The sequence below is a fragment of the Entelurus aequoreus genome, linkage group LG01 (assembly GCF_033978785.1).
Source record: "Entelurus aequoreus isolate RoL-2023_Sb linkage group LG01, RoL_Eaeq_v1.1, whole genome shotgun sequence".
Classification (NCBI taxonomy): Eukaryota; Metazoa; Chordata; class Actinopteri; order Syngnathiformes; family Syngnathidae; genus Entelurus; species Entelurus aequoreus.
In genome coordinates, this window is record NC_084731.1 from 23,313,512 (window position 1) to 23,337,125 (window position 23,614).

General features: G+C 31.9%; 1 protein-coding gene across 8 annotated transcripts in view; it reads left to right on the top strand.

Annotated features, from left to right (window-relative positions):
• Positions 1-23,614, top strand: part of foxp1b (forkhead box P1b) — a 498,341-nt gene that overhangs the window by 447,847 nt on the left and 26,880 nt on the right. For all 8 annotated transcript variants that reach the window (XM_062045979.1, XM_062045996.1, XM_062045954.1 and 5 more), the window contains 5 exons: positions 2,850-2,937; positions 4,679-4,762; positions 16,985-17,192; positions 20,463-20,539; positions 21,107-21,208. In XM_062045979.1, the coding sequence (XP_061901963.1) occupies positions 2,850-2,937; positions 4,679-4,762; positions 16,985-17,192; positions 20,463-20,539; positions 21,107-21,208 (559 nt within the window). The remainder of the gene's footprint in view (positions 1-2,849; positions 2,938-4,678; positions 4,763-16,984; positions 17,193-20,462; positions 20,540-21,106; positions 21,209-23,614) is intronic.

A 23,614-nucleotide genomic window follows, 5' to 3' on the forward strand; every position in this document is an offset into this window, starting at 1 on the left:
CGTTTAAAAATTGCAAAATTGATAGTATTGCGAAAATTTTAAAAAAACTTTTTAAAAAAGTGGAATGAGGTGAAATCTAACGAGAAAAAGTTGCAATGTTGACACAAAGCTGCCATGCAGGCTGTTTTTTTTTCTTTTGTCTTTGTTTATTTTATTTTTTTTTTTGCCATTGCTCGAGAAAAAAAAAGAAAAAAAATCTATGACAATGAATTATTACTTAAAAAAGTCACTTTAAAATGTTTTATGTGGAAAAAATATTGCACATATTGTGTGGTTGCCATATAAAACATCAAAGTTTTATTTGACAAAAGAGCATAAAACAAACAAAACAATAGTTCAAACGTAAAATCGACAGATACATTATATCTGAAGTTGATCTCGTAATTTAAGTGTGAAAAGTTTTTTAAAAAATTTATAAAAATGTATCACTTTATGAGTGGGAGACCTTTTGGATCCCAAATATATTTAGTGGGATTTTATTTAACTTTTCACTGTGATTACTCAAAAATATTAAAGAATTCAAATCAATGGTGTCCTGCATTATTGATCTTTTAGGGCTCTAATTACTAAATACTGAGATATACTGTATATATACTATATATATATATATATATATATATATATATATATATATATATATATATATATATATATATATATATATATATATATACACTATATGTGTGATAACATATGAAAACACAAAATTACGCATTACATTACTGCATATGTCAACAGTATATATATATATATATATATATATATATATATATATATATATATATATATATATATATACTGTATATATATATACAGTATACAAAAATAAAATAAAAAGACAAAAAATCTATGTTACAATGAATTATTGCTTAAAAAATGTCACTTTAAAATGTTTTATGTGGAAAAAATATTGCACATATTGTGTGGTTGCCATATAAAAACATCAAAGTTTTATTTGACAAAAGAGCATAAAACAAACAAAACAATAGTTCAAACGTAAAATCGACAGATATATCTGAAGTTGATCTCGTAATTTAAGTGTGAAAAGTAAAAAAATAATAATAATAAAAATGTATCACTTTTTGAGTGGGAGACCTTTTGGATCCCAAATATATTTAGTGGGATTTTATTTAACTTTTCACTGTGATTACTCAAAAATATTAAAGAATTCAAATCAATGGTGTCCTGCACTATTGATCTTTTAGGGCTCTAATTACTAAATACTGAGATATACTGTATATATATATATATATATATATATATATATATATATATATATATATATATATATATATATATATATATATATATATATATATATATATATATATATATATATATATATATATATATATATATATATATATATATATATATATACACTATATATATATATATATATATATATATATATATATATATATATATATATATATATATACACTATATGTGTGATAACATATGAAAACACAAAATTACGCATTACATTACTGCATATTTCAACATTATATATATATATATATATATATATATATATATACACTATATATATATATATATATACACTATATATATATATATATACACTATATATATATATATATATGTACACTATATATATATATATACACTATATGTGTGATAACATGAAAACACAAAATTACGCATTACATTACTGCATATTTCAACATTATATATATATATATATATATATATATATATATATATATATATATATATATATATATATGTATGTATATGTATATATATATATATATATATATATATATATATATATATATATATATATATATATATATATATATATATATACACATATATACACATACATACACTATATGTGTGATAACATATGAAAACACAAAATTACGCATTACATTACTGCATATGTCAACAGTATGTATATATATATACAGTATATATATATATATACAGTATACAAAAAGAAAAAAAATCCATGTTACAATGAATTATTGCTTAAAAAATGTCACTTTAAAATGTTTTATGTGGAAAAAATATTGCACATATTGTGTGGTTGCCATATAAAAATATCAAAGTTTTATTTGACAAAAGAAGTTGATCTCGTAATTTAAGTGTGAAAAGTTAAAAAAAAAACGAATAAAAATGTATCACTTTATGAGTGGGAGACCTTTTGGATCCCAAATATATTTAGTGGGATTTTATTTAACTTTTCACTGTGATTACTCAAAAATATTAAATAATTCAAATCAATGGTGTCCTGCATTATTGATCTTTTAGGGCTCTAATTACTAAATACTGCATATTTCAGTTTTACTATAAAAAACAAAGTTGTCTTTGACAGAAAAGGCATAAAACCTGTTTTTTTTTTACTTGATATCAACCTGAAGTTGATATAGAGATATACTGTAGAAAATAATAATAATAATTTCACTTTTTAACATTTTAATGACTGAGACCCTTGACCCCTGATTGGTCCCCGGGAGCCCTAAAGGTTAAAAAAATTTTTTTTTATATATTTTGTTATGGTTTGAAAATGGAAAATATCAAAATGGCCCCCGTATGCTTAAATTTTTCCGTGTGTGGCCCTCAGTGGAAAAAGTTTGGACACCCCTGGTGTAATCCAAGCAGCTTCTGCTGGAAAAGCGTTTGTTTGTTGCAGGTACTTTGATCCGCACCGAGTATTTACTTTATTTGCAGCGCCTCACGCTTCACCCGCTTAGGTAGCATCATTAAAACCGACTTCACAGGACTGTTCTGGCATCAAACAAGCTGCGGTTACTGACATGCATTTTATTTATTTATTTGTTATTTTTTTTGATGTGTTCTCTTCCTTTTTTGTTTTCCAGGCATCTTAACAATGAGCATGCCCTGGATGACAGGAGCACCGCCCAGTGTCGGGTGCAAATGCAGGTCGTACAACAGCTGGAGCTGCAGGTATTGCTTCAGACCTTATTTTCTTTCTCCCGACAATGCATGGAATCATCACCCAGAATTGTGTACGTCCGCAAGTTACCAGTCATTAAAAAAACGTGTTATGAATACACGACGGCCAAAAAAAGAGTTATATGAAGAGCCCCGAGCTAAGTGGAGAAGGTAATTACATTTTTGTATATTACTGGATTTTACAGTTATTTATGACTCTTCTGCGCCAACATTAAAATCCTCTCCCGGATCGGACACAAACTCGTGTTGAATAACTTCCAGTAGTAGAAAAGTTGTTTATAATCCACATTGTTTAATACTTTGGCGCCTATGAGCGGTATTTTTGTTTTATTTTCTATAATAAAATAAAAGTTCCATAAAATAAAAAATATTTTTTCAGAGGGACTTTAAACTGACTAATAAGTTAAAATGACGTACATATGGTAAAGTTGGATTATTATTTTAATAACATTTTTGATTATGAGCGCTGATGTTTTGATTCCATCCAAGTAGATAAACACTCTTTTAGATCCAGTGCAAGTTTATCAGACCCAAACCTACTCGTGTGTTTATTGTTGGTGTTGATTAGTGTTAGTCATATCAATTTATAAAAAAAAATGTGTAGTTCCTTAATCATTATAATTAATTAATTTTGGAAATAAACAGAAATACAATTAATTAATATAATTATTTACTATGAGTATGTCTGATAATAAATTTTATTTTAAGATTTAATCAGTGTTCGTCATATCAAAAAATTTAGAAATATAATGTGTAATAATGAATTATAATTAAATAATTTATAATCAAACATAAAAATATAATTAATTCATATAATTATTTACTATAGATAATATGTGTCATAATAAAGTTGATTTTTTTGTATTAATCTGTTAGTTGTATCAAACATTTATAAATATAATGTGTAATTAATTATAATGAATCACTTTTATAATTAAACATAGAAATATAATTAATTAATACAATTATTTACTGTAAATAATATGTAATAATATTCATTGTTATCAGTGCTAGTGATATAAAAATGCATTAATATATGTGTAATTATTATAATTAGTTATATAATTAAACATATTTATTTAATAGAATATTTATTAATTATAATATTAAATACATATTAATATTTTATATGATATACAATGTCAAATCAGATTTAATACATATTTTTTTATATGTTAAATGGAAAATGCTTATTAATTATCAGTTAATATAGTTCCCTCTTTGCCACAGTTTTTTTATAATCTACTTATTTTTCTAATGTATGTATTGCTTTATTTGAGTTGATAGTAATGGTGATAATAGAGGTAGATATTATTATTTGTTAATATTATTGCTATTGATGTTATAATTATAGTTATTAATGATCAGTGTCAATACTGTACTATTACTGTTGACTTCACTAATTAGTTTTTTTTTTATAAATACTGGTATTATATGTGTAGCTCTGTTGTTGTTGTTGTTGTCCCGTCTGTCTTCTTTCTACTTCTTTCCATCCCACTAAATATTTTGAAATATTTATTAAAGTGAAAGCAACAAGAGAAATATCCCCACACTTGTCTTTTGTTAAAATAATCTGCACAGCAGATACAGGCATCAACATCAACAATAATATTTGCCCATGTAGATAATAATAATAATAATAACAATGAAAAATTAAATGTAAAATTCTGAACTGAAATGTGTGTACGTGCTCGTCCAATAAAATGATATCATACGTTGTCCTCCCCTACAGCTAGCGAAAGACAAAGAGCGTCTGCAAGCGATGATGACGCATCTTCATGTCAAATCCACAGAGCCCAAAGCCACGCCGCAACCGGTGAGCGAGCCCATCATAAGTCTCTCTTCTGCCCCCCCCCCCCCCGGTTCTTTTGTTTGTCTTAATTGGCACGCGTGTATCCATTAATCTGTCCCTCCATCTTCGTATTGTATCTGCTAAATAAAAACAGCTGTTGTCTCCCGGGACGCCAGTAAACCTCATCGGGGCCACATCTGCTGACATCCCAGATTCAATTTGGTGTCAGAGATAAAGTGGATACACACTTTGGAGCAGCTTCATCTCGGGAGCACAAGTCTGGGAAAGGGTGAAAGTAAACAGTTATTAAAACCAGATAATATGTGGTCTTGTTTACAAATACTGTCATTGAAGTATCACAGTATTATTATTAGTGCATCTTAAAGCACAAACTGTATTGTGTTATTAGGTTGATTCGTATGTATTATGGTAAATATTACAAAAATATAATCAAAATGATTGATGATATGTTGAAAAATTGGATTAATTAGATTATACTGTATATTAACCCCCGCCCCCCCCAAAAAAATAAAAATACTGGTACTTTAATGGTGCACATGTAAAAAAAATATAAATAAATAAAAACTGTCATTAGAACAGGTTTTATCCGGCCCGCGAGATGAGTTTGCTATGTATAAAAGTTAGCCGAAATCTTTTGAATGAAAGAAACTGCTGTCCTAAATGTGTCCACTAGATGTCACAATAGCAATTCTTTATATCTTCGTAGATTATGATTGTAATGAGAAAAATACAAACTACTATTACTAAAAATGAACAAAAACACAACGATTTGTCTTGAGAAATATGCATAACGTGAATTGAGCCCTTTTATTTAATAAATTACATTGAAACGTCCCATTTATGTTCCTCACGATTAATAATAAATAAATTGTGATTTCTATATTGAACTAATCGAGATTATTTTGGCCACAATCGTACAGCCATCCCTAACTTCAGATATGTTTGATGTACTTTGGTACCAAAGTCAGTAGAAGTACGAGTAGTACTGTAATAGACGTTTTAAAACAACAATTACCTTTATATGTACCTTTATATTTTGTATCATTTTAAAGGGACTAGGAAGGGACTAGTGTTGTCCCGATACCAATATTTTGGTACCGGTAACACAATTATTTTGATACTTTTCGGTACTTTTCTAAATAAAGGGGACCACAAAAATTGCATTATTGGCTTTATTTTAAATAAAAAATCTTAGGGTACATTAAACATATGTTTCTTATTGTAAGTTTGTCCTTAAATAAAATAGTAAACATACAAGACAACTTGTCTTTTATTAGTAAATAAGTAAACAAAGGCTCCTAATTTAGCTGCTGACGTACGCAGTAACATATTGTGTCATTTATCATTCTATTATTTTGTCAAAATGATTAAGGACAACTGGTGGAAAATTAATTATTCATCTACTTGTTAATATTTGCTTACTTTGTCTTTTAACATGTTCTATCTACACTTCTGTTAAAATGTAATAATCACTTATTCTTCTGTTGTTTGGATGCTTTACATTAGTTTTGGATGATACCACACATTTAGGTATCAATCCAATAACAAGTCGTTACAGGATCATACATTGGTCATATTCAAAGTCCTCATGTGTCCAGGGACATACAGTATTTCCTAACTTTATCAACATAATGTGTTTTTTTAATTTTTATTTCTATTTATAGTTTTAATTGGTTTTACCCTTTAAAATCGTTTATAATCATATTTATTTTGATATTGTTTTTATATGTAGTTATTTAGTTTTTATTCAGTCATTGGTGGAGCTAAGGATAGTATTTGAATCTTGTTTTTGATATTTTTATGCAGAACTTTTAAAACATGTTTGTTGTTTAAATGTGGTATATAAATTAAGTGGATTGGATTGGATAATATAAATGTTTAAAAAACAAAAGAAGTTTAATATTGACGTAATCATAGTAGTATCGACTAGATACACTCCTGTACTTGGTATCATTACAGTGGATGTCAGGTGTAGATCCACCCATGGCATTTGGGGGGCGGACCGATACCTTTCAGAGGCGGTATAGTACCGGAAATTGATTAATTAGTATCACGGTACTATACTAATACCGGTATACCGTACAACCCTAGAAGGGACCCTTTATCCATGTGAGTGACACTTCTGTCACCGCACCACGAGCCAAAGATCATATCGCTGCAGGGCATGAATGCAAATATCACACACACATAAATGCACAATAGACGAGCAGGGGACCCCAGCTCGCATCACTCGGCGCAGCTTGGATCATTTATTTTACAGACGCCCATTGATGTGCGACGGGCTACATGTGCGTCTCGTCTCTACAGTAGCAGTCAACACAAGAGTGCCCGGAGACAACAAAAGCCCGTCTGTTAGAGCCGTCCTTGTGTCACCGGCTGATCGTGTAGATTAGAGTGCCAAAAAAAATGGGCTCTGACACCGAGACATTTGTATATTAAAAGCGGTTGAGGTGGCAGATAGCATCTTTTGAGCTCGCTACCTCCGCTTTCTCACTGGGGCCTGTGTCAGAACGCCACTTTAAGGGGATGAAGTGGGATTTTTATTCAAAAAGTTACTAATGTGAAAGATAAAGTGGTCCCTAAAAGTACATGTGATGCAACGGCGTGTCCTGGTGAGGGCATGTTTCTTTGTTGTTGCTAGGGTTGTACGGTATATTAGTATAGTACCAAGATACTAATAAATCATTTTTGGTATGATACCGGTACAATTCTTACTGGGGATGTCCGATAATATCGGCCGATAAATGCTTTAAAATGTAATATCGGAAATTATCGGTATCGGTTTCAAAATGATCGGTATCGGTTTCAAAAAGTAAAATGTATGACTTTTTAAAACGCCGCTGTGTACACGGACGTAGAGAGAAGTACAGAGCGCCAATCAACCTTAAAGGCACTGCCTTTGCGTGCCGGCACCAGTCACATAATATCTACGGCTTTTCACACACACAAGTGAATGCAATTCATATTTGGTCAACAGCCATACAGGTCACACTGAGGGTGACCGTATAAACCACTTTAACACTGTTACAAATATGCGCCACACGGTGAACCCACACCAAACAAGAATGACAAACACATTTCGGGAGAACATCCGCATCGTAACACAACATAAACACAACAGAACAAATACCCAGAATCCCTTGCAGCACTAACTCTTCCGGGACACTACAATATACACCCCCCTATACCCCTAAACCCCCCCCCCCCCCCAACCCCTCCCACCTCAACCTCCTCATGCTCTCTCAGGGAGAGCATGTCCCAAATTCCAAGCTGCTGTTTTGAGGCATGTTAAAACAAATAATGCACTTTGTGACTTCAATAATAATAATTAAAGCTGCAAGCAGCGATGGACGGGACCGACTTTGAGGGCTCATAAAATCCAAACCGGAGCAGTAATTAAAACTCTTTCATCAACTTTTAATCAGAAGGGTTCAATCTCTGTCCTGTGCTAATTTGAAGCTGACACGACAAACGCGCTCAGAGGAGATAATGTTTGAAAAAAGGTGACTGGTTTTACACAACTTTTGTTTTGAAAGGGGAATTGCAAACTTCCTGTTGATTTTTGCTGGGGGTTGTCAGTGTCTAAGTGAGACCTACATAGAGGTTTTTGTTTCATGTCTCTACGACATTCCTACTGGGGGTTACAGGCAGTTTTGTCTGTGTTTTCTTCCTAGGGGGCGGTAGAGCGCAGTTTTGGGGTTTGGTTTTTTGATTAGATCGCAATTTTCGCCAGTCCTGATGTGTGTGTCCAATTTGGTGAGTTTTGAAGCATGTTTAGGGGGTCAAATTACAGCTCAAAGAGGCGGCGGTATGATAATAAAACGCTAGAAATACAATAGGGTCCTCGGTCCTTAAATATGGCAGTGCCATGTTGGCATTTTTTTCTATAACTTGAGTTGATTTATTTTGGAAAACATTGTTACATTGTTTAATGCATTCAGCGGGGCATCACAACAAAATAAGCCATAATAATGTGTTAATTCCACGACTGTATATATCGGTATCGGCTGATATCGGAATCGGTAATTAAGAGTTGGACAATATCGGCAAAAAAGCCATTATCGGACATCTCTAATTCTTACAAGTATCATCCCTGCAGGACGAGGAATAGCTAAACATGCTTCACTGCACACCGTAGGTCACCGGCGTCAAAATGTAAACAGACGCCATTGGTGGATCTACACCTAACATCCACTGTAAGGATACCAAGTACAAGAGCGAATCTAGTCGATACGACTACGATTACGTCGATATTTTTTGGCATCACAACATCTTCTTTGGGTTTTTTTAAATGTATATTATGTTTATAAACTCAGGAAATACGTCCCTGGACACATGAGGACTTTGAATATGACCAATGTATGATCCTGTAACTACTTGGTATCGGATTGACACCCAAATTTGTGATATCAGCCAAAATGAATGTAAAGTATCAAACAACATACCAAAGACTATAAAAATGGGACCCATTACCTCCCTGCTTGGCACTCAGCATCAAGGGTTGGAATTGGGGGTTAAATCACCAAAATGATTCCCGGGCGCGGCCACTGCTGCTGCTCACTGCTCCCCTCACCTCCCAGGGGGGGGAACAAGGGGATGGGTCAAATGCAGAGGACAAATTTCACCACACCTAGTGTGTGTGTGACAATCATTGGTACTTTAACTTTAACTTTACTTTAACTGTAATGATACCAAGTACAGGAGCGTATCCAGTCGATACGACTATGATTTCGTCAATATTTTTTGGCGTCTTCTTTCGTTTAAAAAAAATGTATATTATGTTTATAAACTCAAGAAATATGTCCCTGGACACATGACGACTTTGAATATGACCTACTTGGTATCGGATTGACACCCAAATGTGTGGTATCATCCAAAACTAATGTAAAGTATCAAACAACAGAAGAATAAGTGATTATTACATTTCAACAGAAGTGTAGATAGAACATGTTAAAAGAGAAAGTAAGCAGATATTAACAGTAAATGAAAAAGTAGATTAATAATACATTTTCTACCACTTGTCCTTAATAATGTTGACAAAATAATAGAATGATAAATGACACAATATGTTACTGCATATGTCAGCAGACTAATTAGGAGCCTTTGTTTGCTTACTTACTAATAAAAGACAAGTTGTCTTGTATGTTCACTATTTTATTTAAGGACTTAACTGCAATAAGAAACATATGTTTAATGTACCCTAAGATTTTTTGTTAAAATAAAGCCAATAATGCCGTTTCTTTGTGGTCCCCTTTATTTAGAAAAGTAGGGAAAAGTACCGAAATAATTTTAGTAGCGGTACCAAAATATTGGTATTGTTACAACTAGGGATGTCCGATAATGGCTTTTTTGCCGAAATTCCGATATTGTCCAACTCTTAATTACCGATACCGATAACAACCGATACCGATATATACAGTCGTGGAATTAACACATTATTATGCCTAATTTGGACAACCACGTATGGTGAAGATAAGGTCCTTTTAAAAAAAAAAAAATAAAATAAGATAAATAAATTAAAAACATTTTCTTGAATAAAAAAGAAAGTAAAACAATATAAAAACAGTTACATAGAAACTAGTAATTAATGAAAATGAGTAAAATTAACTGTTAAAGGTTAGTACTATTAGTGGACCAATCATGTGTGCTTACGGACTGTATCCCTTGCAGACTGTATTGATATATATTGATATATAATGTAGGAACCAGAATATTAATTACAGAAAGAAACAACCCTTTTGTGTGAATGAGTGTAAATGGGGGAGTGAGTTTTTTTGGGGTTGGTGCACTAATTGTAAGTGTATCTTGTGTTTGTTATGTTGATTTAATTAAAAAAAATTTAAAAAAACGATACCGATAATTTGAAAAACGATACCGATAATTTCCGATATTACATTTTAAAGCATTTATCGGCATCTCTAGTTACAACACTAGTTGTTGCATGCAGCTGCCATAAGAAAGCGGCCGCTTGTGTTCACTTATAATTAAAGCAAACTGATAGGGTGCATCTGGAACATCCAGTGAATAGCGTTCATTTTATCCTTACAAGATGGATGAGGTGTAGCGGCCTCCGAGCAAATGTGACGCATTATTAATGTGCGAGTGTGTGTGCGCGCACGTGCTCGTGTCACTAAGCATTCTTGTCAGAAATCTGACCTTTTACGCCATACATAATTGAGGAGGGACTTTTTGTTTATTTTCTTTAGCAGCTCGCCGAGTCAAAGCCAGTATAATTAGATCACCAATTACCATTTAATTAATTTCAGTCTGAAGTCTCATTTTGTCTGGGCGCTGGAGTGAGTCCAAATGGGGGAGACAAACAAAGGCCAGGCTATTACCAGCCTGTCTGGACTATTGTTGCACCCTCTCGCTGTGTTTATGGCCAGGGAATATGGATGAAACGGGGAAACAAAGCCTGCTAATCCTCACAAAGAGAAGTCAACACCACAGCTCAGCGTTACAGTGATAGCGGTGTGTCCAAAGTGTGATTTATTTGCTGCATGATTCACAATAACACTCCTTTTTGCGCCTGCATTCCCACATATTATTTTAATACATAATATGGAATAATTAACATTAATGTACATTTATACATACACACATAAACAAAAAGTAGCTATAGTTTTTTTTTTATTGTGAATGCAATTTGGGTTCATTCATAATAAAAAAAGAAAAATATTAAAAAAATAAATGTGAGAACCTTTTTGTAAAATCATAGACATATTTTAATAAAAATAATATAGTATTAAATGTTACATATGTAATAACTTTTAGTTATTTTATATATTGGTATTGTGAATGCAATTTGCATTCATTAATGATAAAAAAACTAAACTATTTAATTTAAAAAATGCATGTGCAAAAATTCCTCTTTTGAGCCTCTTACTATTAAGCCATAAACATATTTTTGATCAAATAATATACTATTAAATATATGACATAAATATTAATACATTTTTAGATATATTTTTAATTTTTTTTTAAATAAATGTGTATAAATTCTTGTTTTAAACCTCTTACTTTAAAGCTATTAACATATGTTTTGATAAAATAATTATTAGGCATAAGTATTAAATATGTAATGTATATATAATAAAATATAGCTATATTTATAGTTGTTTTTTTATTATTGTGAATGCAATTTGCATTCATTTATGATAAAAAAAACTATTTTTTAAAATACAAATAAATGTGTTAAAATTCCAGTTTTAAAGCTTTTATTGTAAAGCTACTGTATTAACATATTTGTTGAGTAAATAATATAGTATTAAATATATAACAGAAATAATAAGACAGTCATTTTTAAATATATTTCTTACATTTAAAAAAATAAGTGTGTAGAAATTCTTGTTTCAAACCTCTCACTTTAAATCCATTAACATATTTTTTGATAACATAATTATTAGGCATTAGTATTAAATATGTAATATATATAATAAAATATAGCGATATTTATAGTTGTTTTTATTGTGAATGCAATTTGCATTCATTTTTGAAAAAAACCAAAACAAATAAATGTGTTAGAATTCCTGTTTTAAAACGTTCATTGTAAAGCTGCTGTATTGACATATTTGTTGAGAAAATAAGTATTAAATATGTAATTTATATGATAAAAAAAAATGTTTTAAATATTTTTTATAATAAAGTATTATGTTTTTGTTTTTATTGTGAATGCAATTGGCATTCATTTATGATAAAAAAAAAAGAAAAACATTATTAAATTAATAAACGTGTAAATAGTCCTGTTTTAAACCTCTTACTGCAAAGCCATGAATATATTTTTATTAAAATAATATACTCTAAAATATGTAATACATATAATAACATATGGTTATTTTGTAGTTGTTTTATTGTGAATGCAATTTGCATTCATTTATGATTAAAAAAAAAAAAAAAAAGGTAAAAAAATCCTGTTTCAAACCTCTTGTGTTCCATCAGGCATTTTGCATGCTTGCTCAGCTTTTATCAACGCAAAAAAGTTGAAACATCTCTTTATTAGTATATATATATATATATATATATATATATATATATATATATATATATATATATATATATATATATATATATATATATATATATATATATATTTTTTTTTTTTGTTCTATTATTTATATATATATATATATATATATATATATATATATATATATATATATATATATATATATATATATATATATATATATATATATATATATATATATATATATATATATATATATATAATTATTTATTTATTTTTTCATTCTTGCAGATATCCGTGTTTGATTTGGAAATAGGTCTATTTTCATAAATGAGCAATTACACCAATTTGAAGGGGTTATGTATATGTGGTGTAAGTTTCCCTGCCAATTATTATCTGCAGCAATGGCCGTGCTCACATTTTCCACTTGACTACTGCTGCAGGATGGATGCCTGGCACATGTGCCCTCCAGCTGCTTAAAACCACGCTTCACCTTTTGGAGCACTTTTCATAATTAGTTTACCCCAGTAGCCATTATCACTTAGCTCTGCCGTGGACACGGACCTCAGACTAGTATTCAGTCATATTGCAGAACCATCTTCCATAGCTCAGAAGAAGACGTTGTTTAGTTTCGATTATGATTACTATTCAAAGTTGAAACAACAACCAGCTAAACTGTCCTTCTATTCAGCTGCCCTGCTGACACGCACACACTGTCCACAAGCTCTGTTGTACGCTGATTGATTGATTGATTGAAACTTTTATTAGTAGATTGCACAGTTCAGTACATGTTCCGTACAATTGACCACTAAATGGTAGTGAAGTGAAGTGAAGTGAATTACATTTATATAGCGCTTTTTCTCAAGTGACTCAAAGCGCTTTACATAGTGAAACCCAATATCTAAGTTACATTCAAACCAGTGTGGGTGGCACTGGGAGCAGGTGGGTAAAGTGTCTTGCCCAAGGACACAACGGCAGTGACTAGGATGGCGTAAGCGGGGATCGAACCTGCAACCCTCAAGTTGCTGGCATGGCCGCTCTACCAACCGAGCTATACATATATATATAATGGTAACACCCGAATAAGTTTTTCAACTTGTTTAAGTCGGGGTCCACGTAAATCAATTCATGGTATAAAATCACAAAACTTAACTTTTAAAAATTTAAAAAAAAATCTAATCCACTTGACCTTTTTAAGTTAGAATCTTCTTGGCGTGCAATGGATGGGAAGGGGGTGGCAGTGTCGACAACGCTGTGGATACTTTGTGAATGGTTTAAACCACATATTACTTGTCCATTGCTTTCTTCGGACTCATATTGAGCTAGCAATACTAGAAAAGTTGTATACAAAGGCTAAAAAAAACACTGACAAAGTAGCACAGTAGCTAATGAATGAGCACCAGAGATCTATCAGCCGGGACACAATGGGTGGATGTAACGTTTGTACACTGAGACAAGGTTCGTACGTCAAAAAAGGGTTTTATTCAGTCTGTGGTTCGTAAATTGAAAAGTTTGTACGATGAGAGGCTTGTAAATCGAGGTTCTGCTTACTAATTAGCATGTCTTCTCCTCTCTTCTTGACTGTGTTTTGCTCGGTGTGCGTCTGCACTAGTTCCACATTCCGTATGACTTTATTCAACATGATTGATATTTGGATGTTTGCCCATCGATTTGGAATCATCCCCGCCCCCGACTCTTAAGATACATGACATAGATATAAGATATATATCATCGTCGCAGGAGGATGCAATGTACATCTTGATATACCGTATTTTCCCAGCTGTAGAGCGTACAGGTATTTAAGCCGCTCCCACCAAATTTTGGAGAAAATACATATTTGTACATACAACAGCCGTATCGGACTTTAAGTCGAAGATACTGTATATACCGGTACGAAGGAATTTCTAGGAATTAAATATTTATTTGCATGCTTCAATTGTTTCCAAACAGTGCCTGTCACACGGCAGTAAAACGGCTGTTCAAACAAAACAGAAGTCATCGTCATGGACCCAATAGCTGCGGAAGCTAGCTTTCCTGTCAGCTAAACAGACTTGAAAACTCCACAGTGATGTTTTGGTGAAATTTACGAAAACCGAAACAACGCAAAAATAATTTAATTTTAAGTTAATAATACTAACACAGACACTTGTTAGCATGTCCGCTAATGCTAACGACGCTAGCTTGATCACGTTACAATAGCACTTGGAAATATTTATATTCTTACAGGCATCACACATGGGACGGTTCAGTTCAGGTATCCCCATCCCCAAATTCTTATTATTTTATTTTATTTTATTTTTTAACCTCTAAAGGCTTATTGGCCACATGTGTGGACAGCACCTTTTAGCTCGTATTTCCAAAATTGTGTACACTACTGAATTGGGGTCTTATGCTGACATATGGACACTTATAATGCAATCTGGTGGTGTCAGAAGAGTACAACATACAATGGAATTTGGGGGAAAAAAAGTGTACAAATAAAAATTAGCATGTCACTACACATTAAGTACACGTTTGTGTACTTATGGACTAAGTACATCATATTAAAAGATTATTTTTAGTTTTTATTCTTATTAGGGTCCAATAAGCCCAAATAGCAAAGAGAAATAAAAACAGCATGTAAACAAACAGCTTAAGAGGTTAATTATTAGTGTTTTAAATCTGTCTTTTCTAATCCATTTTCTACCGCTTGTTACTCTCGGGGCCTCCTGGACGCTTAGGCAAATCATATTGTCTAAAAATGCATTTTCCCATCGATAACGTGACATCATCGTGCCGCAGTGCGCAAGTGCGCGTTATTTCAGTCAATTAGTGCACAAGGAATATATATATATATATATATATATATATATATATATATATATATATATATATATATATATATATATATATATATATATATATATATATATATATACATATATATATATATATATATATATATATATATATATACACACCATATTTTTCAGAGTATAAGTCGCGCCGGCCGAAAATGCATAATAAAAAAGGAAAAAAACATATATAAGTCGCACTGGAGTATAAGTAGCATTTTTGGGGGAAATTTATTTGATAAAACCCAACACCAAGAATAGACATTTGAAAGGCAATTTAAAATAAATAAAGAATAGTGAACAACAGGCTGAATAAGTGTACGTTATATGACGCGTGAATAACCAACTGAGAATGTGCCTGGTATGTTAACGTAACATATTATGGTAAGAGTCATTCAAATAACTATAACATATAGAACATGCTATACGTTTACCAAACAATCTGTCACTCCTAATCGCTAAATCCCATGAAATCTTATACGTCTAGTCTCTTACGTGAATGAGCTAAATAATATTATTTGATATTTTATGGTAATGTATTAATAATTTCACACATAAGTCACCCCTGAGTATAAGTCGCACCTCCGGCCAAACTATGAAAAAAACTGCGACTTATAGCCTGAAAAATACAGTATATATCTATATATATATATATATATAGATATATACATATATATATACATATACATATATATATATATATATATATATACACAGCCCTGCCCCCGGTCAAATTGTTTTAACCCAAAGCGGCCCCCGAGTCCAAAAGTTTGGGAACCCCTGGTTTAGTTAGTCGGAATTACTTTAGTTATATTGTAAAACTTACAAATGTTGATTAATACTTTCGAGCAGAACTTCTATGGACGAATATACTTCCCGCACGAAACAGGAAGTACATTTTTCAACCCGCAGCACCTGCAAAGCTCAAACTCGTCCCGAAAGTTGGCGCCGTAGCACAATAAATAACACAACTTTTCAGTGTCTCTGTTGACGTTATATGAGTACAAAACATTATGGCCAGTAGCAAAGACAAATCCATAAATTAGCTGCACCGTTTTATAAGCCGCAGGGTTCAAAGCGTTGGAAAAAAAATAGCGGCTAATAGTCCGGAAAATACGGTACTGTAGATTTTGGGCTGTATCGTACCTCTCCACTTAGGATTGTAACACCCTGGCAGTGAAAGGGTGGATGGGGGTGTTGTCCAAGGACAAAAAATGAAACAAAGCGAAACAGGAAGGTGTTAATGGGCCGGGTAGGTAGAGGGGATGAAGAATAGATGCGGGCTGTCATGGCACTCTTGACTGTTTGTCTAAACATTTAACACTTAGGTTTGGTTCATTGGGTGTACCGCAGGAAGTTCATTGTCAAAAAGGATTAACTGAGCTCACATCTTGTCTGTTTGCTTGCTTTTTTCCCCCCCTGCAGCTCAACTTGGTGTCCAAAGTTACATTGTCCAAGTCGGCCCTTCCTGAAGCCTCTCCTCCGCTGAGCGTGCCCTGGACCCCCACCACGCCCACGGCACCGTACACGCCCCTGTCGCAGACCCACTCGGTCATCACGGCCAACACCCTCCACAGCGTTGGCCCCATGCGGCGGCGTTACTCTGAAAAATATAACATGCCCATCTCTCCAGGTACTCACATTACTGCAACTTCACACGCACACTGCAAAAAAGAGCTGTCAAAATGTAAGATAAAAACACTAGATTTTAAGAAATAATACTAAAAACTAGTGAAATTAACTAGCTACAGCCTCAATTAAGATGCATATATTTCGAAATTTGCAAAACATTTAAGATAGAAATTAGTATTTTATTTTGAAAACAAGTATTATTCAGTAGTGACGTGCAATACCACTGATTTAAAGTAAAATGCAGGCTGTTATCGGCGATACCGATCCGATACTTTGTGCAAATATACCTAACGTGTCTGCTAAAAGTTGTGGATTTTCAAATAATAACTTGTCCGTCTAAAAAACAACAAGACAAATATTACAAAAAATAGCAAAAAATTGGAAACTAATTAGAAAAAGCTGAATTTAAAAAGAATATATATATATATATAGATATATATATATATCTATATATATATATATATATATATATATATATATATATATATATATATATATATATATATATATATATATATATATATATATATATATATATATATATATCTATATATATATATATAGATATATATATAGATATATATATATATATATATATATATATATATATATATATATATATATATCGTCACCTAAAATACAAAGTTTAAATATTGCAGTATGTGTTTTTAGAAGTTTTTTTAAGAATAGAAACTATCAAAATGGCCCCTCTATACTTGACTTTTCAATATGCGACCATTGGTGGAAAAAGGTGGTCTAAAACATCAGAAATTCTAAAAATTAAGATAAAATATACTTAAAATACAAACAAAGTTTGGTTAGTTAATTAAAATATAAAATAATAAAAAATTCAAATAATACTAATGTGCGAACATTATTATTTACTAGGTTATGTAGTAGAACAACTTTATTATTATGATATTTATTCAAATATTATGTGGCGATAAAAACAGTGAAAAAAAACAAAAAAAACCAGCAAAAATATCCTAATGAAAGAGAAAAAGCTTACATTTTCTAACTAGTGAATATAAGTAATATTCTTAGTCACTTATATTACATAGATGACACAATATCTGATTTTTTAGCATTTAAAAAATAACAATTTAAAAATATATATTTATATATTGCTCCCACTTTTCAGTACGCGGCCCTTGGTGTAAAAGTTTGGACACCCCTGAACTAAAGTATCTATATTTTGATTTGAGGATTGATATTAGAGCATGAAGATCTGGTATCGGCGGTATAGATATTTCAGTATCGATCTGCACATCGCTATTATTCGATTTGCAATTCTAAAAATTAAGCATCCTTGGATGTTGTGGTATATTTAAACAATATTTTCTATGTGCGGGAAAACCAAAATACCTTATAAATACTTATTTTTCTCATTTTTAAATTTTTTTAACTACAATAGAAAAAATATAAACAATACAAATATTACAAAAAATAGCAATAAATATGAATCTAATGAGAAAAAGCTGAATTTAAAAAATATATATATATATAGTTACCTATAATACAAAGTTTCAGTAATTTTAAGAATATAAAATATCAAAATGGCCCCTCTATACTTGACTTTTCAGTATGCGGCCCTCGGTGGAAAAAGTTTAGACACCCCTAGTCTAAAACATCAGAAGCTTTCAAAATGAAAATAAAATATACTTAAAATACAAACAAAGTTCAGTTAGTTAATTAAAAGATTAAATAATAAAAATAATACTAATTTGTGAATTAATTTGGAAAAATAGAGCAACCATAATAAACACTGTGTAACTGAACATTAATATTTACTAGGTTATGCAGTACAACAACTTTATTATTATTATGATTTTTATACAATCCAGCTGAGATAGGCTCTAGCGACCCCGAAGGGAATAAGCGGTAGAAAATGGATGGATGGATATTACATGGCGATAAAAACAGTGAAAATGAATTTAAAAAATGAAAAAAAAACCTAATGTAAGAGAAAAAGCTTACATTTTCTAACTAATGAATAAAAGTAGTATTCTTAGTCACCTACAATACATAGATGACACAATATCAGATTTTTTTAAATATAACAATTTAAAAAAATTAATTAAAAAATAAAAAATTATATATATATATATATATATATATATATATATATATATATATATATATATATATATATATATATATATATATATATATATATATACACTACCGTTCAAAAGTTTGGGGTCACATTGAAATGTCCTTATTTTTGAAGGAAGATAACTTTAAACTAGTCTTAACTTTAAAGAAATACACTTTATACATTGCTAATGTGGTGAATGAATATTCTAGCTGCAAATGTCTGGTTTTTGGTGCAATATCTACATAGGTGTTTAGAGGCCCATTTCCAGCAACTATCACTCCAGTGTTCTAATGGTACAATGTGTTTGCTCATTGGCTCAGAAGGCTAATTGATGATTAGAAAACCCTTGTGCAATCATGTTCACACATCTGAAAACAGTTTAGCTCGTTACAGAAGCTACAAAACTGACCTTCCTTTGAGCAGATTGAGTTTCTGGAGCATCACATTTGTGGGGTCAATTAAACGCTCAAAATGGCCAGAAAAAGAGAACTTTCATCTGAAACTCGACAGTCTATTCTTGTTCTTAGAAATGAAGGCTATTCCACAAAATTGTTTGGGTGACCCCAAACTTCTGAACGGTAGTGTATATATATATATATATATATATATATATATATATATATATATATATATATATATATATATATATATATATATATATATGTGTGAGTATATAAATATCGCTCCCGATAGGTTGACTTTTCAGTATGTGGTCCTTGATTGAAAAAGTTTGGTCACCCCTGAACTAAAGTATCAATATTTTGATTTGAGGATCGATATTAGAGCATGAAGATCTGGTATTGACAGTATCGATATTTCAGTATCGATCTGCACATCGCTATTCAATTTGCAATTCTAAAAATGAAGCATCCTTGAGATGTTGCGGAATCTTTAAACAATATTTTCTGTGTGGGGGAAAACCAAAATACCTTATTTGTATTGTTATTTTCTCATTTTTATTTTATTTTTAACTAGAATAAAAACAATATAATCATTTGTGCTAAAATTAAGACTAGTCAATGAGAAAAGAGAAGTAAATAGCTTTAAAAGTAGGGACATTTCTCAAAATAAAACTGTTAAATGTTGGCATGTGGCAAATCATTTGCGGTGGTCACGTGACTGCAGCGAAGCTTGCATTTTCTCCGCGACAACACTTTTGTTTTCTCTTTGCAGATCTCAGTCAGAACAAAGAATTTTACATGAACGCAGACGTCAGACCGCCTTTCACCTACGCCTCATTAATAAGACAGGTGAGGAGCGACTTTAATGTCTTCTTTCTGACTTCAAGGAACATTCTCCTTTTTTCTGCATGATTAGGTCTCGACTTTTAGACTTCCGCTGATTATTCATCCTCAAATGATTGCATGCATATGGGATTTCCCCCCTCCGCCCACCCCCAAAAAAACACGACAATTCCATTTGATTAAGCATTTCAGCGATTATGACCAAATTCATTTCACACAACAGTAAGGACGGGCCTGTTTTAAGAACGCCTCTCAATTATCGCCCGGGCCGCGGTAATCTGGGATCTCAGGAATTAATCTGAGCCGACCATAATTGCTGCCCTGTAATCTGCCTGAGAACTGTTTTTCAAGCCTGTCCTTTATTTTGCACGCACAAAAGGAAAATGTATTTAAATCTGCCATTTTGAATAAAAGTGCAGCAGACTTGCATAAACAGCCTTTTTTTTTACGGGCGCTTTGTCCTCCGGTCTCAGTGAGAACACACGCACAAAAAAAACCTATCTTGTGAATTATTTATCGCTTGGCGAAGGAAGCGACATTTGAAATGTTTTGTTTCACTGTTTTTCCATTCAGGCAATCCTGGAATCGCCAGAAAAGCAGCTAACACTAAACGAAATCTACAACTGGTTCACGCGAATGTTCGCGTATTTCCGGCGCAACGCAGCGACGTGGAAGGTAACGTTCTTTCTTCATTTTCAACCGCAAATATTCACAACTTAATCTTCCAGCAACGTGCATGATATTTGACATGGATCATGCAATGTGTACTGTTTTTTGCACTCCTCTGTCAAATGGTGCCCCGACTTCACTGACATTATATCCAAAACAAAACCATCTAAAAATCACAGACAAAATCAAATATACTGTACTAACTTTATTTATAACGCTGATAATGGCTAAAAACAAAGTAAAGGGAAACAAAAAAACAACAATGTTCAAATGTAACATGTTCTAAAATATGGCAAAAGAAGTACAAAGTATGTGGAAATGGAAGATTAAGATTAAGAATTGATGACTTTGGTGATAACACACACACACGCACACACACACACACCTCTAATGACATCATTCACCGTACTTAAGTACTACTACACACTTGTCATGTCAAGTCAATAGACGTTACATTTGTACGTAAATAATACCTTGTCCAAATCTCCCCAAACGTTGGTGCTACGTTTGTGTCGGTTTGTGCTGCGTAATTGTTTTGGTCTTAATATGATCGTTTTTAAGTTACCAACAAATTATGATTCATAACCAGCGAAGTAAAACGTGAGTAACTTTAAAAACTGTAACACTTAGACCACAATTGTTTGCAGAACAACACAAGCGAAACGGACAAGTTTGGGGAAATTTTGACTATTTATTGTTTTGTTTTTTTTGTTTTGTTTTGTTTTTAATTTTATTAAATCAACATAAAAAACACAAGATACACTTACAATTAGTGCACGAACCCCCAAAAAAACTCCCTCAAACGTAGCACCAATGAATGGGACCATTTTTGGGAGTTTTTGACATATTTAGGGTCTAGTCATGGTTAACAACACGTTAATAGCCTTAAAAACCGTGAAACCACAAATGTAGCACCAATGGATGGGAAAAGTTTGGGGAGATTTTGACATAATTAGAGTCCAGTCATGGTTAATAACATTGTACTTACACGTTAATAACCTTAAAACCGTGAAACCGCAAATGCAGCACCAATGAATGGGACAATTTTGGGGAGATTTTGACATATTTAGGGTCTAGTCATGGTTAATACCACTGTAATTACATGTTAATAACCTTTAAAATCGTAAAAGCACCCACGAATAGGAACATTTTTGGGAGATGTTGACATATTTAGGGTTTAGTCATGGTTAATAACACGTTAATAACACATTAATAACCTTAAAAACCGTAAAAGCACAAACGTAGCACCAACGAATAGGAAAAGTTTGGGGAGATTTTGACACAATTAAAGTCCAGTCATGGTTAATAACACTGTAATTACACGTTAATAACCTTAAAACCGTGAAACCGCAAATCTAGCACCAATGAATGGGACAATTTTGGGGAGATTTTGACATATTTAGGGTCTAGTCATGGTTAACACTGTAATTACACGTTAATAACCTTTAAAACCGCAAAAGCACAAAAGTAGCACCCACGAATAGAAACATTTTTGGGAGATGTTGACATAATTAGGGTTTAGTCATGGTTAATAACACGTTAATAACCTTAAAAACAGTGAAACCACAAACCTTGTACCAATGAATGGGACCATTTTTGGGAGATTGTGACATTTAGGATCTAGTCATGGTTAATAACACTGTAATTACACGTTAATAACCTTTAAAATCGGAAAATCGGAAAAGCACCCACGAATAGGAACATTTTTGGGAGATTTTGACATATTTAGGGTCTAGTCATGGTTAATAACACGTTAATAACCTTTAAAACCGTAAAAAGCACTAAAGTAGCACTATTAGGACAATTTTGGGGAGATTTTGACATATTTAGGGTCTAGTCATGGTTATCAACAGTGTAATTACACGTTAAAAAACATAAAAGCACAAACGTAACACCAATTAATAGGACCATTTTGGGAGATTTTGACATATTTAGGGTCTCGTCATGGTTAATAACACTGCAATCACACGTTAATAACCTTTAAAACCGTAAAAGCACTAAAGTAGCACTAAAGAATAGGACAATTTTGGGGAGATTTTGACATATTTAGGTTCTCGTCATGGTTAATAACACTGTAATTACACGTTAATATCCTTTAAAACCGTAAAAGCACGAAAGTAGCACTAACGAAGAGGACCATTTTGGGGAGATTTTGACATATTTAGGGTCTAGTCATGGTTAATAATACTGTAATTACATGTTAATAACCTTTCAAACTGTAACAGCACAAAAGCACCACGGATAGGACAATGTTTGGGAGATTTTGACATATTTAGGGTCTAGTCATGGTTATCAACAGTGTAATTACGCGTTAAAAACCGTGAAAGCACAAAAGTAGCACCAATTAATAGGAAAATTATTGGGAGATTTTGACATATTTAGGGTCTAGTCATGGTTAACACTGTAATTACA